The sequence below is a fragment of the Pristiophorus japonicus genome, unplaced genomic scaffold (assembly GCF_044704955.1).
Source record: "Pristiophorus japonicus isolate sPriJap1 unplaced genomic scaffold, sPriJap1.hap1 HAP1_SCAFFOLD_298, whole genome shotgun sequence".
NCBI classification, from domain to species: Eukaryota; Metazoa; Chordata; class Chondrichthyes; family Pristiophoridae; genus Pristiophorus; species Pristiophorus japonicus.
Window position 1 is genome coordinate 320,322 of NW_027252757.1, and position 21,131 is coordinate 341,452.

At 48.0% G+C, this 21,131-nt stretch overlaps 2 protein-coding genes across 10 annotated transcripts in view; one reads left to right on the forward strand and one right to left on the reverse strand.

The window, feature by feature from the left end:
• The window catches only part of LOC139248866 (zinc finger protein 235-like), a 161,450-nt gene that overhangs the window by 17,580 nt on the left and 122,739 nt on the right, over positions 1 to 21,131 (forward strand). For 4 of the 9 annotated variants that reach the window (XM_070872205.1, XM_070872206.1, XM_070872212.1 and 1 more), the window contains one exon: positions 15,574 to 17,011. The exons of 2 other annotated variants lie outside the window; for them this stretch is intronic. In XM_070872205.1, the coding sequence (XP_070728306.1) occupies positions 15,920 to 16,867 (948 nt within the window). In that variant the 5' untranslated portion in view covers positions 15,574 to 15,919 and the 3' untranslated portion in view covers positions 16,868 to 17,011. Of the gene's footprint in view, positions 1 to 6,088; positions 6,144 to 13,830; positions 13,905 to 13,975; positions 14,272 to 15,573; positions 17,012 to 21,131 lie in introns of those variants that run through there. 3 more of the 9 variants (XM_070872207.1, XM_070872209.1, XM_070872211.1) reach the window with 3 other exon arrangements.
• Positions 4,741 to 21,131, reverse strand: part of LOC139248876 (zinc finger protein 229-like) — a 28,740-nt gene continuing 12,349 nt past the window's right edge. Inside the window, exon 3 of the mRNA XM_070872227.1 lies at positions 4,741 to 5,851. Within this exon, the coding sequence (XP_070728328.1) occupies positions 5,074 to 5,851 (778 nt within the window). The 3' untranslated portion in view covers positions 4,741 to 5,073. The remainder of the gene's footprint in view (positions 5,852 to 21,131) is intronic.

Below are 21,131 nucleotides of genomic sequence, written 5' to 3' on the forward strand. Positions count from 1 at the left end.
AATCTTTGCAGGGAGACAGAGGAAATTAAAATGGGGGAGAAGCAAAAGGTAGAAAGGAGATAAGGAAAAGTGGAGGGCAGAGACATCAAAGGCAAAATTCAAAAAGGGCCACATTACAACATAATACTAAAAGAACAAAGAGTGTTAAAAAAACAAGCCTGAAGGATCTGTGTCTCAATGCGAGGAGCATTCATAATAAGGCGCAGTTAGCTGTTAATGGATATAATGTAATTGGGATGGCGGAGACATGGCTCCAGGGTGATCAAGGCTGGGAACTCAACATCCAGGGGTATTCAATATTCAGGAAGGATAGACAGAAAGGAAAAGGAGATGGGGTTGTGCTACTGGTTAAAGTGGAGATTAATGCAATAGTAAGGAACGACATTAGCTTGGATGATGTGGAATCTGTATGGGTAGGGCTGCAGAACACCAAAGGGCAGAAAACGCGAGTAGGAGTTGTGTGCAGACCACCAAGCTGTAGTTGTGAGTTTGGGGATGGCATCAAACAGGAAATTAGGGATGCATGCAATAAAGGTACGGCAGTTATCATAGGTGACTTTAATCTACATATAGAGTGGACTAACAAAACTGGTAGCAATACGGTGGAGGAGGATTGCCTGGAGTGTAAAAGGAATGGTTTTTTCGACCAATATGCCAAGGAACCAACTGAAGAGCTGGCCATCCTTGACTGGATGTTGTGTAATGAGGGAGGATTAATTAGCAATCTTGTTGTGCGAGGCCCCTTGGGGAAGAGTGACCATAATATGGTAAAATTATTCCTTAAGATGGAGAGTGACACAGTTAATTCAGAGACTAGGGTCCTGAACTTAAAGAAAGGTAACTTCGATGGTGTGAGATGTGAATTGGCGAGGATAGACTGGTGAATGATACTTAAAGCGTTAATGGTGGATAGGCAATGGCAGACATTTAAAGATCACGTGGATGAACTTCAACAATTGTACATCCCTCTCTGGCGTAAAAATAAAATGGGGAAGGTGGCTCAACAGTGCTAACAAGGGAAATTAGGGATAGTGTTAAATCCAAGGAAGAGGCATATAAATTGGCCAGAAAAAGCAACAAACCTGATGACTGGGAGAAATTTAGAATTTAGCAGAGGACAAAGGGTTTAATTAGGAGGGGGAAAATCATCATCATAGGCAGTCCCTCGAAATGAGGATGACTTGCTTCCACGCCAAAATAGGATGAGTTCACAGGTGTTTCATTAAAGGACCTAATATTCCAGGTCCTGAACTACATCCTGAAGAGTGGGAGATGCCTGTGCATGGATTTTTTTAACGTTTGATGGCCGTTGCACACCAGCCACCACATGGGCTTGACAGAGCTAGGTCTTGGTCCAGTGGCAAGGATTAACCAGGACGACTGGAGACCAGCTCTGCTGCATGGACCTAGTGCACACACATATCACAGTGTGGGCTGGCACGTGCTGACTCTGGGCCCCTGGCCCTGAACTCACACCTCTCCTGGGCCCCAATCACGTCCCTCCACAGTCTCTCGCCGCTTCTTCGCCCCGACCTCGCTGCTCCTGCTACACCGACCCATGGTCCAATCATCAACCTGGACCTTGATGACATCACTCTTTGCTGCCTTCACAGCTTGCGCTGCTCCCTGAAGCTGCATGCCTCCACGCTGCTCCCTGGGCCGCACGCTGCTCATTTTATGACCCTGACCTGCCATAACATATCCCGATCTTCCAATATAACATGGACAGGGTATCCGGTCATTTATCACATTGCTGTTTGTGGGAGCTTGCTGTGTTCAAATTGGCTGCTGCGTTTCCCACATTACAACAGTGACTACACTCCAAAAGTACTTCATTGGCTGTAAAGCATTTGAGATGTTTAGTGGACATGAAAGGCGCTATATCAATGCAAGTCTTTCTTAATACAAAAGCAAAATACTGCAGATGCTGAAGTCTGAAATAATAACAAACTGCTGGAAATCTCAGCAGGTCAGGCAACATCTGGGAGAAAAATTAGAGTGTGAGAGGAAGCTTGCAGGAAACATAAAAACTGACTGCAAAAGCTTCTATAGATATGTGAAGAGAAAAAGATGAGTGAAAACAAACGTAGGTCGCTTGCAGTCAGAATCAGATAAATTTATAATGGGGAACAAAGAAATGGCAGGCCAATTGAACAAATACTTTGGTTCTGTTGTCACTAAGGAAGACACAAATAACCTTTCAGAAATATTAGGGGACCGAGGGTCGAGCGAGAAGGGGGAACTGAAGGAAACCCTGATTAGTCAGGAAATTGTGTTACGGAAATTGATTGGATTGAAGGCCGATAAATCCCCAGGGCCTGATAGACTGCATCCCAGAGTACTTAAGGAAATGGTCCTAGAAATAGTGGATGCATTGGTGGTCATTTTCCATCATTCTATCGACTCTGGATCAGTTCCTATGGATTTAAGGGTGTAATACCACTTTTTTAAAAAGTGAGCGAGAAAACAAAATTATAGACCGGTTAGCCTGACATCAGTAGTGGGGAAAATGTTGGAATCAATTATTAAAGATGTAACAGCAGCGCATTTGGAAAGCAGTGACAGGATCGGTCCAAGTCAGCATGGATTTATGAAAGGGTCCAAGTCAGCATGGATTTATGAAAGGGATTTATGAAAGCATGCTTGACAAATCTTCGAGAATTTTTTGAGGATGTAACTAATAAGAGTGGACAAGGGAGAGCCAGTGGATGTGGTGTATTTGGACTTTCATAAGGCTTTTGACAAGGTCCCACAAAAGAGATTAGTGTGCAAAATTAAAGCACCTTGTATTGGGGGTAATGTATTGACGTGGATAGAGAACTGGTTGGCAGACAGGAAGCAAAGAGTAGGCATAAATGGGTCCTTTTCAGAATGGCAGGTAGTGACTAGTGGGGTACCGCAAGGTTCAGTGCTGGGACCTCAGCTATTTACAATATACATTAATGATTTAGACGAAGAAATTGAATGTAATCTCTCCAAGTTTGCAGATGACACTAAGCTGGGTGGCAGTGTGAGCTGTGAGGAGGATGCCAAGAGGTTGCAGGGTGGCTTGGATAGGTTGCATGAGTGGGAAAATGCATGGCAGATGCAGTATGATGTAGATAAATGTGAGGTTATCGACTTTGGTGGCAAAAACATGAAGGCAGAATATTATCTGAATGGTGACAGATTAGGAAAAGGGGAGGTGCATCGAGATCTGGGTGTCATGGTACATCAGTCATTGAAAGTTGGCATGCAGGTACAGCAGGCAGTGAAGGCGGCAAATGGCATGTTAGCCTTCATAGCGAGAGGATTTGAGTATAGCAGGGAAGTCTTATTGCAGTTGTACAGGGCCTTGGTGAGGCCACACCTTGAATATTGTGTACAGTTTTGGTCTCCTAATCTGAGGATGGACATTCTTGCTATTGAGGGAGTGCAGCGAAGGTTCACCAGACTGATTCCTGGGATGGCAGGATTGACATATGAAGAAAGACTGGATCGACTCGGCTTTTATTCACTGGAATTTAGAAGAATAAGAGTGGATCTCATAGAAACATAAAATTCTGATTACTTGCTGTATTTGCATGCTAACTTTTTGAGTTTCATGTAGAAGAACCCCCAGATCCCTCTGTACTACAGCATTTTGCAATAGTCCCCATTTAAATAATTTTTTTTTTCCTACCAAAGAGGATAACCTGACATTTAACCACATTATGGTCCATCTGCCAGATTTTTGCTCGTTATAGAAACATAGGAAATAGGTGCAGGAGTAGGCCATTCGGCCCTTCGAGCCTGCACCACCATTCAATGCTTTCTCCCCATACCCCTTGATCCCTTTAGCTGCAAGAGCCACATCTAACTCCCTGTTGAATATATCTAACGAACTGGCCTGAACAACGTTCTGTGGTAGAGAATTCCACAGGTTCACAATTCTCTGAGTGAAGAAGTTTCTCATCTCAGTCTTGGGATTGGACAGGTTAGATGCAGAAAGAATGTTCCCGATGTTGGGGAAGTCCAGAACCAGGTGTCACATTCTAAGGATAAGGGGTAAGCCAATTAAGACTGAGATGAGGAGAAACTTCTTCACTCAGAGAATTGTGAACCTGTGGAATTCTCTACCACAGAACGTTGTTCAGGCCAGTTCGTTAGATATATTCAACAGGGAGTTAGATGTGGCTCCTACAGCTAAAGGGATCAAGGGGTATGGGGAGAAAGCATTGAATAGTGGTGCAGGCTCGAAGGGCCGAATGGCCTACTCCTGCACCTATTTTCTATGTTTGTATAACGGGCAAGAATCTGGCAGATGGACCATAATGTGGTAAAATGTCAGGTTATCCCCTTTGGTAGGAAAAAGAAAAAACAAAATTATTTAAATGGGGACTATTGCAAAATGCTGTAGTACAGAGGGATCTGGAGGTTCTTCTACATGAAACTCAAAAAGTTAGCATGCAAATACAGCAAGTAATCAGGAAGGCAAATGGAATGCTGGCCTTTATTGCAAGGGGGATGGAGTATGAAAGTAGGGAAGTCCTGCTACACCTGTACAAGGCATTGGTAAAACCACACCTGGAGTACTGCGCACAGTTTTGGTCTGGACTTGTCTCTATTCCCATGCCGAGGGGATTGCTGCACCAGATGGGAGGGGCAACATTTGGGGACACGGATTCCCCACCAATTCCCATTCCCCTTCTTTCTGGTGGATAATGGAGAGGCCACTGTGTGTAATGTGCAAGTCAGTAAGCATTGTCAGCAAGCTCTTTCTAATTAGACATTTTATTCAGTAGAAACTTTCACACACTATTGCAGATTTTGTACCAAAGATCAATTTAGGATTAAAGTCAAAGTTCATCATTTTATTGCAAACTAACTTTCTGTTTAGAATTGCTGAATTAAGGGGAAAGATTACACACCGTGTTTCTTAAATGGACACTGCAGCCCCGAGAACACAATCAGCAGTATATCCAGAATATTAAAGTGCAGCCCAGTTATAGGGTTATTAACATCAGCAGAAACAAATCCCAACTGTCAGAATGAACATGGTTCAGTTGGGATGTGATTAACAGCAGCAATAACAGCAGATTACAACCCCTGCAGTCACTTGTGAACTCGCTGGTGTGTCAGCAGGTGGGATGACGTAGTTAATCCCTTCCCACACTCAGAGCAGGTGAATGGCCTCTCCCCAGTGTGAACTCGCTGGTGTTTCACCAGGTCGGATGAACAAGTGAATCCCTTATCACACACGGAGCAGGCGAATGGCCTCTCCCCAGTGTGAACTCGCTGGTGTCTCAGCAGGTCAGATGACCGAATGAACCCCTTCCCACACTCAGGGCAGGTGAACAGCCTCTCCCCAGTATGAAGTCGCTGGTGTGTCAGCAGGGTGGATGATGTAGTGAATCCCTTCCCACACTCTGAGCAGGTGAATGGCCTCTCCCCAGTGTGAACTCGCTGGTGTGTCAGCAGGTTGGATGATCGGGTGAATCCCTTCCCACACTCAGAGCAGGTGAACGGCCTCTCCCCAGTGTGAACTCGCTGGTGTGTCAGCAGGTGGTATGACTGAGTAAATCCCTTCCCACACTGAGAGCAGGTGAATGGCCTCTCCCCAGTGTGAACTCGCTGGTGTATCCGCAGGATGGATGAACAAGTGAATCCCTTCCCACACTCAGAGCAGGTGAACGGTCTCTCCCTGGTGTGAACTCGCCGGTGAGCTATAAGTTGGGATGACCCAGTGAATCCCTTCCCACACTCTGAGCAGGTGAATGGCCTCTCCCCAGTGTGACTGCGTCGATGAATTTCCAGCTCAGACGGTGATCTGAATGCCTTCCCACAGTCACCACATTTCCACGGTTTCTCCATGGTGCGGGTATCCTTGTGACTCTCCATGGTTGAAGCCTCGCCCACGCACACAACACGTTTACAGTTTCTTCGTGCTGTGAATGGTGCGATGATTTTTCAGGCTGTTTAATTGGTTAAAGCTCTTTCCACAGGTAGTGCACTGGAACACTCACTTGGGTGTGTGTGTCTCGGTGCTTTTCCAGTCACACTGATGTTTGAAATCTTTTCCAACAGACAGAACAGGCAAACATTTCTCCTTCCACTTTCAAAGACCGATGATATTCAGGTCCTGATGAATCGATTGACTACGTCAGATCTTGACGTGATGTTTGGTTTGTATTTCCTGTCTGAAAATCTCCCCTTCTAATATTCTGTAAAAGGAGAAAACAAAACTCATCGCTGTCAGTACAAGACAGAAATTCAAGATAGACACATCTAGTTTCCATGGAACATTCTATCCTCTCTTGTTCTTCCAAAGGTGTAAATCCCTATCCCACACACTGTTGTGCTGAAATCCAAACCCATCGCACATTTCTGGACTGTTTCTCCTCCACTCCCAGTTTTCACCACCAATTCTGGCTGGGTTCAGTTCTACACTCACTGGTTCCAGTTCTATACTCACTGGTTCCCCTCCCTCTCCACCCCTGAAGGTGCTGAGTCTGGCTGGGCCCAGTTCCACATTCACTGGTTTCCCTCCCTCTCTTCCCCTAAAAGTGCTGACTCTGGTAGTCGCCAGGACTGTCAGTGTTTACAGAGGATCCCCAGAAGTGTGTCTATATTTACAGGGGGTCCCCGGGAGTGTGTCAGTGTTTACAGAGGATCCCCAGGAGTGTGTCAGTGTTTATAGGAGGTCCCCGGGGGTGTGTCAGTGTTTAGAGGAGGTCCCCGGGGATGTGTCAGTGTTGAAAGGGGGTCCCCAGGGGTGTGTCAGCATTTACACGGACCCCCGCTATTATGTCGGTGTTTACGGGGGGTCCCTGGGAGATGTCAGCATTTATCGAGAGTTCCCGGGAGTGTGTCAGCATGTACGGGGATTTCTGTATTTACAGGTAGCCCCCGGGAGTGCGTCAGTGTTTACAGGGGGTCACCGGGAGTGACTAAGTTTTTACAGGGGTCCCCGGTAGTGTCTCAGTATTTACAAGGGGTCCCTATGACTGTGTCAGTATTTACGGGGGTACCCGGGAGTGTGGCAGTATTTACAGGAGGTCCCCGGGGAATATGTCAGTGTGTACAGGGGCTGCCCCCAAGAGTGTGTCTGTATTTACAGGGTGTCCCCGGGAGTTTGTCTGTATTTACAGGGTGTCCCTGGGTGTGTGTCAGTATTTAGAGGGTGTCCCCGGGTGTGTGTCTGTATTTAGAGGGTGTCCCCGGGTGTGTGTCAATATTTAGAGGATGTCCCCGGATGTGTGTCGATTTTTACAGGGAGTCCCCGGAGAGTGTGTCGGTATTCATAGAGGGTTCCCGTGAGTGAGTCAGTAATTAACAGGGGAAATCCCGGAGTGTCTGAATGTTAACAAGGGGTCCCCTTGGGTGTGTCGGTATTTACAGGGACCCCGGCAAGTGTGTCAGTATTTACCGGGAGTCCCTGGGAATGTGTCATATTTACAGGGGTCCTCGGGAGTTTGTCTGTATTTACAGGGGGTCCCCGGGAGTGTGTCAGTGTTTACAGCTGGTACCCAGGAGTGTGTCAGTATTTACAAGTGGTCCCAGTGAGTGTGTCAGTGTTTACGTGGGTCCCCGGAAGTGTGGCAGTATTTACGTTGGATCCCCGGGGAATATGTCAGTGTGTACAAGGGATGTTGCCAGGAGTGTGTTTGTATTTACAGGGGAACACCGGGAGTTTGTCTGTATTTACAGGGGATCGCCGGGAGTGTGTCGGTTTTTACAGGGAGTCCCCGGGAGTTTGTCTGTATTTACAGAGGGTCCCCGGGAGTGTGTTGGTTTTTACTGGAAGTTCCCGGGAGTGTGTCACTATTTACAGGGGATCCCCGTGAGTGTGTCACTATTTACAGGGGATCCTTGGGAGTGCGCCTGTATTTACAAGGACCCCCGATAGTGTGTTGGAATTACAAATAGTCGCCAGGACTGTGTCAGTATTTACAGAGGATCCCCAGGAGTGTGTCTATATTTACAGGGGGTCTCCAGAGGTGTGTCGATGTTTACAGGGGGTCCCGGGAGAGTATTGATATTCATAGAAGCTGCAGTGAGTGAGTCAGTACTTAGCAGGGGGTCCCCGGGAGTTTCTCAGTACTGACGGGAGTCACCAGGGGTGTGTCAGTATTTACCGGGAGTCCCCGGGAGTGTGTCAGTTTTTACAGGAGGTGTCCCTGGGAGTGTCTCAGTATTTACAGGAGGTCCCCGGGGGTTTATCTGTATTTACAGGGGTTCCCCGGCAGTTTATCTGTATTTACAAGCGGTCCCTGTGAGTGTGTCAGTTTTTACATGGGTCCTCGGGAGTGTCTCAGTATTTACAAGGGGTCCTGGTGACTGTATCAGCGTTTACGGGAGTCCCCGGGAGTGTGGCAGTATTTACAGAGGATCCCCGGGGATTATGTCAGTATGTACAGGGGCTGCCCGCAGGAGCGTGTCTGTGTTTACAGGGGGTCCCCAAGAGTGTGTCAGTACTTACAGGGGGTCCTCGGGAGTATCTGTGTTGACAGGGGGCCGCTGGGAGTGTGTCAGTTTTTACAGGGGTCCCAGGGAGTGTGTCAATATGCACAGGAAGTGTCTGTATTTACAGGGGATCCCCGGGAGTTTGTCTGTATTTACAGAGGGTCCCTGGGAGTGTGTCGATTTTTGCTGGGAGTTGCTGGGAGTGTGTCAGTGTTCACAGGGGATCCCCGGGTGTGTGTCAGTGTTTACATCAGGTACCCAGGAGTGTGTCAGTAATGACAGGGTGTCCACGGGAATGTGCCCAAATTTACAAGGACCCCCAATAGTGTGTCAGTATTTACAGGGGTTCCCCGGGAGTGTGTCAGTGTTTACAGGGGTTCCCCGGGAGTGTGTCAGTGTTTACAGGGCGTCACCGGGGAATATGTCAGTATGTACAGGGGGTGTCCCAGGAGTGTGTCTGTATTTACAGGGGATCCCCAGAAGTTTGTCTGTATTTACAGGGGGTCCCCCGGGTGTATGTCGGTTTTTACAGGGAGTTCCTGGGAGTGTGTCAGTATTTACAGGGGATCCCTGGGAGTGTGTCAGTATTTACAGGGAATCCCCAGGAGTGTGCACGTATTTACAAGGACCCCCGATAGTATGTCGGTATTTACAAGTAGTCGCCAGGACTGTGTCAGTATTTACAGAGGATCCCCAGGAGTGTGTCAGTGTTTACAGGGGGTCCCCAGGAGTGTGTCAGTGTTTACAGGAGGTCCCCGGGGATGTGACAGTGTTGACAGGGGATCCCCAGGAGTGTGTCAGTATTTACAGGGACCCCCGCTATTGTGTCGGTGTTTACGGGGGGTCCCTGGGAGATGTCAGCATTTATCGAGAGTTCCCGGGAGTGTGTCAGCATGTACGGGGATTTCTGTATTTACAGGTAGCCCCCGGGAGTGCGTCAGTGTTTACAGGGGGTCCCCGGTAGTGTCTCAGTATTTACAAGGGGTCCCTGTGACTGTGTCAGTATTTACGGGGGTTTCCAGAAATGTGGCAGTATTTACAGCAGATCCCCGGGGAATATGTCAGTGTGTACAGGGGTGTCCCCAGGAGTGTGTCTGTATTTACAGGGAATCCCCAGGGAATGTGTCAGTATCTACAGGGGTTGTCCCAGGGAGTATGTCTGTATTTAGAGGGTGTCCCCGGGTGTGTGTCAGTATTTAGAGGGTGTCCCCGGGTATGTGTCGATTTTTACAGGGGATATCCCGGAGTGTCTGAATGTTGACAGGGGGTCCCCAGGGGCGTGTCAGTATTTACAGGAACCCCTGCAAGTGTGTCGGTGTTTACAGGGGGTCGCTGGGTGTTTGTCAGTATTTACCGGGAGTCCCCGGGAATGTGTCAGTTTTTACAGGGGTCCCCGGGAGTATGTCAGCATGTACACGGGGTGTCTGTATTTTCAGGGGATCCCCGGGAGTTTGTCTGTATTTACAGGGGGTCCCCGGGAGTGTGTCGGTTTTTACTGAGAGTTTCCGGGAGTGTGTCAGTGTTTATAGCTGGTACCCAGGAGTGTGTCAGTATTTACAGGGGTTCCCCGGGTGTGTGTCAGTGTTTATAGGGGGTCCCCAGTAGTGTGTCAGTATTTACAAGTGGTCCCTGTGATTGTGTCAGCGTTTACGTGGGTCCCCGGAAGTGTGGCAGTATTTACATTGGATCCCCGGGGAATATGTCAGTGTGTACAAGGGGTGTTGCCAGGCGTGTGTCAGTATTTACAGGAGATCCCCGTGAGCGTGTCACTATTTACAGGGGATCCCCGTGAGTGTGTCACTATTTATAGGGGATCCCTGGGAGTGCGCCTGTATTTACAAGGACCCTCGATAGTGTGTTGGAATTACAAGTAGTCGCCAGGACTGTGTCAGTATTTACAGAGGATCCCCAGGAGTGTGTCTATATTTACAGAGGGTCTCCAGAGGTGTGTCGGTGTTTACAGGGGGGCCCGGGAGAGTGTTGATATTCATAGAAGGTTGCAGTGAGTGAGTCAGTACTTAGCAGGGGTCCCCAGGAGTTTATCTGTATTTACAGGGGTTCCCGGGAGTGTCTCAGTATTTACAAGCGGTCCCTGTGAGTGTGTCACTTTTTACAGGGGTCCCCGGGAGTGTCTCAGTATTTACAAGGGGTCCTGGTGACTGTATAAGCGTTTACGGGAGTCCCCGGGAGTGTGGCAGTATTTACAGAGGATGCCCGGGGATTATGTCAATATGTACAGGGGCTGTCCCCAGGAGTGTGTCTGTATATACAGGGGATCCCCAAGGAATGTGTCAGTATCTACAGGAGGTGTCCCAGGGAGTGTGTCAGTATTTACAGGGGGTCCTTGGGATTGTGTCGGTTTTTACTGGGAGTTCCCGGGAGTGTGTCAGTGTTTACAGGGGCTCCTCGGGAGTGTGTCAGTATTTACAGCAGATCCCCGGTTGTGTGTCAGTGTTTACAGCGGGTATCCAGGAGTGTGTCAGTAATAACAGGGTGTTGACAGGAGTGTTCCTGTATTTACAAGGACCCCCGATAGTGTGTCAGTCTTTACAAGTAGTCACCAGGATTGTGTCAGTATTTACAGGGGATCCCCAGGAGTGTGCCAATACTTATAGGGGGTCCTCGGGATTGTGTCAGTGTTTACAGGGGGTCCCCAGGTATGTGTGCATATTTACAAGGACCCCCGATGGTGCATCTGTATTTACAGGGGTCCCTAGGAGTGTGTCAGTGTTTACAGGGGGTCCCTGGGGGTTTGTCGATGTTTACAAGGGGTCCCGGGGAGTGTGTCAGTATTTACAGGGGTCCCAGGAATGTGTCTATTTACAGCGGTCCATGAGAGTGTCTGTGTTTACAGGGGGTCCCTAGGGATGTGTCGGTATTTACAAGGGTCCCTGAAACTGTGTCGATATTTACATGGGGTCCCTGGGAGTGTGTCAGTTTTTACAGGGTGTCTCCAGGGATTGTGCAAGTAGCACAGGGAGTCCCCAGGAGTGTGTCAGTATTTCCAGGGAGTTCACCATGGAGTGTGTCAGTATTTACATGGCGTCCCCGAGGAATGTGTCGGTATTTACTTACTTGGTGACTGAGCTGAACTCACCCCAGATGTTGGGGCACCCTCTGCTGGCTGTGAGCCCGGGCTGGGCCCAATGACAAGGGAGTGACATCTAGCCTGACATCTGTAAAAGATCGGACAGAGACTGGTGTCACAGAGGAGTCAGCAATAAATGTCTTCTTTTAATTAACCCTCGGTGTTCTCCAGTAATGTCCCAAGATCTCCTCCTTTTCGAGGCAATGACCCCCATACTATGATGTAAGATTTTGATAACAAGCTATTCACCTGTGAAGGGCTTCACAACCAACCCTAAACATTGCCTCTCCCGTGCACAGGCTCTAGGCACACATACATGCTTAACCCCTTCACAAGGGTCACAGAATCGTAGAAATTTACAACACAGAAGGAATTCATTTTGGCCCATCGTGTCCACGCCGGCAGACAAAGCGCTATCCAGCTAAATCACATTTTTCAGCCCTTGGTCCGTAGCTCTGTAGGTTACAGCACTTCAAGTGCACATCCAAGTACTTTTTAAATGTGGTGAGGGTTTCTGCCTCTACCACCCTTTCAGGCAGTGAGTTCCAGACCCCCACAACTCTCAAATTTCCCTACCAATTACTTTAAATCTATACCGAATGGTTGTTGACCCTCTGCTGAGGGAAATAGGTCCGTCCTATTCACTCTATCTAGGCCCCTCTTAATTTTATACATTTCAGAAAAGTCTCCCCTCAGCCTCCTCTGTTCCAAAGAAAACAAACCCAGCCTATCCAATCTTTCCTCATAGCTATAATTCTGCAATCCAGGGTAACATCTTCATAAATCTCCTCTGTACCCTCTCTAGTGCAATTATATCTTTCCTGTAATGTGGTGACCAGAACTGATCGCAGTATTCTGGCTGTGGCGTAACTAGTGTTTTATACATTTAAGCATAACCTCCCTGCTCTTGAATTCTTGAGCCGTTGGATAGCGAGTAGGAGCAGCGATCTCGGCTGATTTGCAAACCCCACCCCCCCAGCCCAGCCCTGCGACATCAAGCTCCAATCATGTCCCTATTCCTGCACACCGGCAGAGATCAGGTTAACTCAGATGGAGCCAGGGATGGAGACTGGGCCTTCCATGCGAGCGCTGTGTGGACAGGTCCCACATGTATCCCCTCCTCCCCCTCCACCAGTACCTGCGTTGCTGTCTTGTTGGGCTGGGGGGGGGGGGGGGGGGCGGTTGGGGTCAGGGTGACCCAAACGGGCAAACCGTTTGACAAGGGGTTTGGGTTGGTGACCTTCCTACCGGGCGGAGGCAGGAGTGGGATGGGACCTCGGTCACTCCTGTAGCGAGTGCAGCGAAGGTTCGCCAGACTGATTCCCGGAATGACAGGACTGACATATGAGGAGAGACTGGATCGATTGGGCCTTTATACATTGGAGTTTAGAAGGATGAGAGAGGATTTCATAGAAACATATAAAATTCTGACGGGACTGGACAGGTTAGATGTAGGAAGAATGTTCCCGATGTTGGGAAAGTCCAGAACAAGGGGACACAGTCTGAGGATAAGGGGTAAGCCATTTAGGACTGAGATGAGGAGAAACTTCCTGTGGAATTCCCTACCGCAGAGAGTTGTTGATGCCAGTTCATTGGATATATTCAAGAGGGAGTTACGGTCAAGGGATATGGAGAGAAAGCAGGAAAGGGGTACTGAGGGAATGATCTTACTGAATGGCGGTGCAGGCTCGAAGGGCCGAATGGCCTACTCCTGCACCTATTTTCCATGTTACTGCTGTGAGGTGAAGACGCGCCTGTTGCCCGGGTTACTGCTGTGAGGTGATGACGCGCCTGTTGCCCGGGTTACTGCTGTGAGGTGATGACGCGCCTGTTGCCCGGGTTACTGCGTCTCGCGGACACTGGGACCCTGAAGCCCCGCCATTCATTGTTCCTGGCCAAGGCGGCCGCGCATGCGCCGTGACCCCGCCCTGCCCAAGATGGCGGCCAGAGACCCCGCTGACCCGGGCCTGTCACCGCGGGGCAACCACGGGGCCTGCGGGCTCTTATTCTGCGCCTGAGGCCTACACCGGGTGTTTATGATGCTCGCCGGCCCACCCGCGGGTCCACATCCACCCCCGCGGCCACCATATCCTACCGCCTTCCCGAAGCGTCTATTCCACCAACATCCGGCTGCTCTGGCCACGCATGCTCAGTGAGCGAGATCCGGGCTCAGCCCCGCCCACTGAGGGGCCGCAAGCCCCGCCCCTCTCACACTCCAATTGATTGGAGGACCAACCGCCCGCCCGGTCCTCCAGCCCCACCCCCTGCTCTTTCTATTGGTCCGGAGCTGCTGTCAATCTCCCGGGCAGTGTGAGCTGAGCATGCGCAGAGCGAGCACCGGAGACATACGAACGCTGAGCCGAGCTCAGGCTGGAGCCGGACTCTGCACCGGGTGAGAATCAGCGGGGCGCAGGGGAGTCATCGATCGGCAAGTGGGCGGGGAAGCTTCATAAACATCTGGTGCAGGCCGCAAGCCCCGAGTAATAACCCGAAACTCCCGCGTTTGCAGCGACGGGCTTTTCTCCCGTTAACAGGCCCAAATTAACCGCCATCTTTGTGCAGGAAGGCGGGAAGGTTCAAAGTGCGGCCCGCTCGCTTCATGGCGTAACAGCGCATGCGCAGCCATCTTGCTACAGAATGGGTGGGGCTGCAGTGTGTGTTCCCAACCGGGTCCCAGTGCCCGGGAGTGAAATCGCATCATTTGTTTTATTCCCACTCTCCACACATCGTATTTCTCACCAGCTCTCCTGAAGGCGTTGGTAAGTGCCCAGCTTATGGTTTACATCCCACACAATTCTAACAGAAGAGCCAGCCGCAGAGCTGGGCCCCGTTCAACAGTCCTAGGATTAAAATCTGCACGTATATTCCCAGGGTTACAATCCCCTTGTACAGTCGCAGGGATAGAATCCCCCTGTAGTCCCAGGGTGAGGATCCCCATGTACAGTCCCAGGGTTAGAATCCCCATGTACAGTCCTAGGGTTAGAATCCCCATGTACAGTCCCAGGGATAGAATCCCCATGTACAGTCCCAGGGTTAGAATCCCCATGTACAGTCCCAGGATTAGAATCCCCATGTACAGTCCCAGGGTGAGAATCCCCTTGTGCAGTCCCAGGGTGAGAATCCCCTTGTGCAGTCCCAGGGCGAGAATCCCCATGTACAGTCCCAGGGATAGAATCCCCATGTACAGTCCCAGGGTGAGAATCCCCATGTACAGTCCCAGGGTTAGAATCCCCATGTACAGTCCCAGGATGAGAATCCCCTTGTGCAGTTCCAGGATTAGAATTCCCATGTACAGTCCTAGGTTTTGAATCCCCATGTACAGTCCCAGGGTTAGAATCACCATGTACAGTCCCAGGTTTGGAATCCGGTGCATGTAAGTGGAATTTCAGGCTCGGTGTTACAAGTTTCATCGGTTAGAGGCTGGAGAGATGAATAATTCACTGACATGCCCTTTTAAATTTATGTGGTCAAGTATTCAAATTCCCAGGAACTCTAATTCCTGGATTTAAAGGAGACGAGAGCTGTGTTTAAATCAAATAATCATTTTGGAGATTCTCTGAGAGAAAGATCTGGTCAGCTTGAAACTGAAGGTTACAAATTTACAATTTGTAGTTTTTGACCAATATCGACTCCCACCAGGGAGGGGTAATTCAGTAATAAGGAAGAAACCGGGCAAGATTTGAAATGTTTTAACAAAGAATTCGAGGGACTCTTGCATTTTGGATCTTTATTTTGTCCACTCGAGGAGTTAGATAACAGACTTTCTGCTATGAATATAGAGCTGTAATGTTAGGCCATGATCTGTTTACTTATTCATCTTCTATTCAATACATTTGCTGAGTAAATTGTAAACCAGATTTGCAGGCGCGATGCTCTATTCGCACATTGAAGGTGATAGAGATGCTGTGGGGTACACGTTAAGTTCAGTAGCTGAAAGCAATTAACAGACTGGGTTAAATGGTTCCGGGCGTGTGAAGAAACATTGTATAGAAACTAGAATTGTCTGTTGTGAATTTCTATCATGTACTTACAGTGATGACTTTTGTAAACTCCCTTTGCAGGGTATTAGAAGGGGAGGATTTACAGGCGGGAAACTCAAAACCAAACATCACATCAAGATCTGACAGAGTCACTCGAGTCATCAGGATCTGAATATCATCGGACCTGGAAAGTGGAAGGAGAAATGTTTGTTTGTTATGTCTGTGGGAAACGATTTCAAACATCAGTGTGACTGGAAAAGCACCGAGACACACACACACCCGAGTGAGAGTGTTCCAGTGCACTGACTGTGGAAAGAGCTTTAACCAGTTACACAGCCTGAAAAAAACATTGCACAGCGGGGAGATACCGTACATGTGTTCTGTGTGTGGATGAGGCTTCAACTGATCATCCAACCTGGACAAACACATGGACACCGACACCATGGAGAAACCGTGGAAATGTGAGGACTGTGGGAAGAGATTCAATTACCCGTCCAAGTTGGAAACTCATCGACGATTTCACACTGCGGAGAGGCCATTCAGCTGCTCTGTGTGTGAGAAGGGATTTGCTCAGTTATCCAACCTGCTGACGCACAAACGTGTTCACACTGGGGAGAGGCCGTTCACCTGCTCCATTTGTGGGAAGGGATTCACTCAGGCAGCTTCCCTGCTGAATCACCAGCGAGTTCACACCGGGGAGAGGCCGTTCACCTGCTCCGTCTGTGGGAAAGGATTCACTCAGTCAGCTACCCTGCTGAATCACCAGCGAGTTCATACTGGGGAGAGGCCGTTCACCTGCTCCGTCTGTGGGAAGGGATTCACTCAGTCATCCGGCCTGTTGGCACACAACAAGCGAGTTCACACTGAGGGGAGGCCGTTCACTTGCTCTGTGTGTGAGAAGGGATTCACTCGGTTATCCAACCTGCTGACACACAAACGAGTTCACACTGAGGAGAGGTTATTCCCTTGCTCTGAATGTGGGAAGGGATTCGCTTTGTCATCCACCCTTCTGAAACACCAGCGAGTTCACACTGGAGAGAGGCCGTTCAGCTGCTCTGTCTGTGGGAAGAGATTCACTCAGTTATCCAACCTCCAGACACACCAACGAGTTCACACTGGGGAGAGACCATTCAGCTGCTCCGTCTGTGGGAAGGGATTCGCACTGTTAGTCTGTCTCCAGATACACAAGCGAGTTCACACTGGGGAGAGGCCGTTCACTTGCACCAAATGTGGAAAGAGATTCACTCAGTCATCCCACCTGCTGGTACACAACAAGCGAGTTCACACGAAGGAGAGACCGTTCCCTTGCTCCGTGTGTGCGAAGGGATTCGCTGTATCATCCGACCTCCTGAAACACCAACACGTTCACAACTGACTGCAGAGGTTGGATTCTGCTGTTAATTACACCCAAGACAGAACTATGTTAATTCTGGAAGTTGGGATTTGTTTCTGCCTATAACTGGGCTATAGTTTGATAATCTGTATAAATGTCAAATAAATCAATCAGCTTTCTTTTAAACACCGTGTGCCTAGTCCTTGATACCTCAATGACAAGACAAGCTGATTGAGGACTTGTTACGAACTGGGTGGAATCCATCTTAGAACAGAGTTCCCACAACTTTTTAAAAGCTGAATCTACAAAATGTCCAAGTCTGACATTCGATTTCAAATTATGGGAAATATTCTGATAATCTGTTATTGTCACAGGGCAAAGCAGCATTGTTACTTTAACATCAGTTTAATCAAACTCAATGGGCAATACGATCTCCAAAGGGAAAGGCCTCCTTAAAGCTGACGGTGTCGGCAGTTCTGCAGCTCCGCAGCTCCTTTCTCACTGTGAGTTCATTCTTTATTTCTTCATTCATTCTCTGGATTTGGGCGAGCCAGGTCGGCATTTATTGCCCATCCTTAATTGCCCCTTTAGAAGGTGGTGGTGAGCCGCTGCCTTCTTGAACCATGCTGCAGTCTATGTGCTGAGGTCAGGATGGTGTGTGACTTCGAGGGGAACTTGGAGGTGCTGGTCTTTCTATTACATTTCTGGATTAACTCCAATGTTAAACTGGACCTGCTGTCCTTGTCCTTCTACACGGTGGAGATTGTGGGTTTAGAAGGTGCAGTCGCAGAAGCCTTGTTGACTTGCTGCTGTAGATGGTGACACAGTGGTCCTCATGTTTTCAATCCAAGACAGGCCTCAGTCCAGTCATTTGATCCCAATCTTGATGCAGTGGTTCAAGAGATGACAGGTATCTGGAGCAGTATCGAGAGGTGCTGGGTATCGGGAGCAGTATCAGGGATGGGTGGGACAGTAAGCTGTGAGGAGAACACAAAGCATCTGCAAAGGGATATGCACAGGTTAAGAGAGTGGATAATAAGGTGGCAGATGAAGCATAATGTGGGGAACTGTGAGGTTATTCACTTTATTAGGAAGGACAGAAAAACAGAATGTTTTAAGTTGTGAGAAAATGTTAAATGTTGGGTGTTCCGAGAGGCTTGGGTGTCCTCGTACAGGAAACACATAGTTGGCATGCAGGTACAGCAAGCAATTAGGAAGGTGAATGGCATGTTGGCCTTTATTGCAAGGGGGTTGGAGTACAAGAGTGAGAAAGTCTTACTACAATTGTACAGGGCTTTGGTGAGACCACAGAGGCGATCCAACAAAGGTTCACCAGATTGATCCCTGGGATGAAGGGGTTGTTCTATGAGGAGAGATTGAGTAGATTATATTCTCTGGAGTTTAGAAGAATGAGAGAGGATCTCATTGAAAAATATAAGATTCTGAGGGGGATTGACAGGGTAGATGCCGAGAGGTTGCTTCCCCTGGCTGGAGAGTCCAGAAATAGGGGGCATAGTGTCAGGATAAGGGGTATGCCTTTTCAGACCAAGTTGAGGAGGAATGTCTTCACTCAGAGGGTTGTGAATCTTGGGAATTCTCTACCTAAAAGGACTGTGGATGCCGAGTCATTGAGTATATCCAAGGCTAAGATAGATAGATTTATGGACTCGAGGAGAATCACGGGACTATGGGGAACAGGCCTGAAAGTAGAATTGAGGTCGATGATTAACCATGATCTTATCAAGTGACAGAGCAGGCTCCAAGTGCTGTATGGCCTACCCCTGCTTCCAATTCTTATGCTCTTATGTTCTCAACTAGTTTCCAGAGACTGAAGGGTGTGTAACCAGAGGACACAGATTTAACTAGCGAAAGAATCAGAGGCGAAATGAGGAAAGAAAGTACACAGTGAGCTGTTATGATCTGGAATACACGGCCTGAAAGGGTGCCAGGAGCAGATTCAGTAATAAGTTTCTAAAGGGAATTGAGCAAATACTTGAATTGGAAAAAATGCAGGGATATTGGGAAAGAGTAGGGGGAATGGGACTAATTGGGATATTGGGAAGGAGCCGGGGGAGTAGGACTAATTGTGATATTGGGAAGGAGCAGGTGGAGTGGGATAATTGGTCAGATCTTTCACATGAGTTCCGGCACAGGCACCAGTGGGCTGGATGTATACGATCTGAAATGTATCATTCTTCGACTCTGTGACTCAATAACTACATCATGTCTCTGTTCATATTACACTAGACCATGTCTCTGTTTATATTACACAGGGCCCTGTCTCTGTCTATATTACACTAGGCCTTGTCTCTGTTTAGATTACACTAGGCCCTGTCTGTGTTTATATTACACAGGGCCCTGTCTCTGTCTATATTACACTAGGCCTTGTCTCTGTTTAGATTACACTAGGCCCTGTCTGTGTTTATATTACACTAGGCCCTGTCTCTGTTCATATTACACTAGACCCTGTCGCTGTTTATATTATACTAGACCCTGCCTCTGTTTATATTACACTAGACCCTGTCTCTGTTTATATTACACTGGACCCTGTCTCTGTTTATATTACACTCGACCCTGTCTCTGTTTATATTACACTAGACCCTGTCTCTGTTTATATTACACTAGACCCTGTCTCTGTTTATATTACACTAGACCCTGTCCCTGTTTATATTACACTAGACCCTGTCTCTGTTTATATTACACTAGACCCTGTCTCTGTTTATATTACACTAGACCCTGTCCCTGTTTATATTACACTAGACCCTGTCTCTGTTTATATTACACTAGACCCTGTCTCTGTTTATATTACACTAGACCCTGTCTATGTTAATATTGCACCACACTCTGTCTCTGTATTTCACTAGACCCTGTCTCTGTTTACATCACTCTGGGCCCTGTATCAGTTATTACTGCACTAGACCCTGTCTGTGTTTATATTACACGAGGCCCTAACTCGTTTACTTGACACGATTCCCTTTCTCACTTTATATTGCAATAGAACATGTCTCAGCTAATACTGAACCAGACCTTGCATCTGTCAGATAGAGAGACAGTTGATAGATGGAGGAGTAGATAAATATTGATAATCGTAAAGATATGTATTTGCATGTGTGAGAGGATGCAATCATTTTGCTTTTTACTTAGAAGCAGGTTTATTCTTGTTAATAGCTATCAGCAGCTGTGGGCAATGTCCTGTTGATCTGGTATTGTGTGGGTAATATTTGTGTTGAGAGGATGGGGTGAATCTTGTAACAATCTCCCAGAGATGGACTGGGATTGAGGGACAGGACTGAAGGGGAACAATTCACTTTGCATTACTTAGTGGCACTCTGTGTGTTAAAGGTCACTAATTCACACTGTGTCCTGTGCCAACTGTTCACAGATTTTAATGCTAAGGATTGTTTTTCCTGCAGTGTTTTCCATTGAGCTTTGCCTGGCCCACTGATTGTGTCAGACAGAGCCTGGAACCGGGACCTTACAGCACCGCCGGATGGGCAGCCGCAGGGTCCTAATGTCCGCCTGGTTCATTTACTCTCATCTGGTTAAGAGGAACAACGGGGAAAAAAGCACACACCTCACTCTATATATGTGCGATGTGTGGGTGTACAAAGTACATCATTCTTAATGTTTGCAAGTGCATTCTGCAAAAATAAATGATTATCTTCACCAGTTATTTTTCACTATTTTATATCCATTTATTCAGAATGTAATTGCAGATAGTTTAATATCATTACCATTTATTGATAACCCATTGTCTTGTTTAGAAAGTGATGTCACACTGACCATTCCGTTACCAAGGTGACCATGTCTGTCCACAGTATTCAGTGGGAAAGGGGATTCAATCACACTGAGGATAATGAGCAGCACACACTGGTCTCTGCACTGATCGCCTCACCATCACACACAATCTCCTGATATACACCTGGAGTGTGTGATGATTGGTGTAAGTGATGGTAAAAATAAAACTACCTGTACGTGGCATGAAGTTAATAAACCTGTAATTCTCTGCCCAAATAGTTCGCTCATTTGAAAAGAATGAAACACTTGTTACTCTCGAGAGTGGGAGAGCTATAGTGGTAGGGGATTGAATTGTAAGGGGAATAGATAGATGTTTCTGCGGCCGCAATCGAGACTCCAGGATGGTATGTTGCCTCCCTGGTGCAAGGGTCAAAGATGTCTCAGAGCGGCTGCAGGACATTTTGGAGGGGGGTGGGGGGTGAACAGCCAGTTGTCGTGGTGCATATAGGTACCAACGATATAGGAAAAAGACGGGATGAGGTTCTACAAGCTGAATTTATGGAGCTAG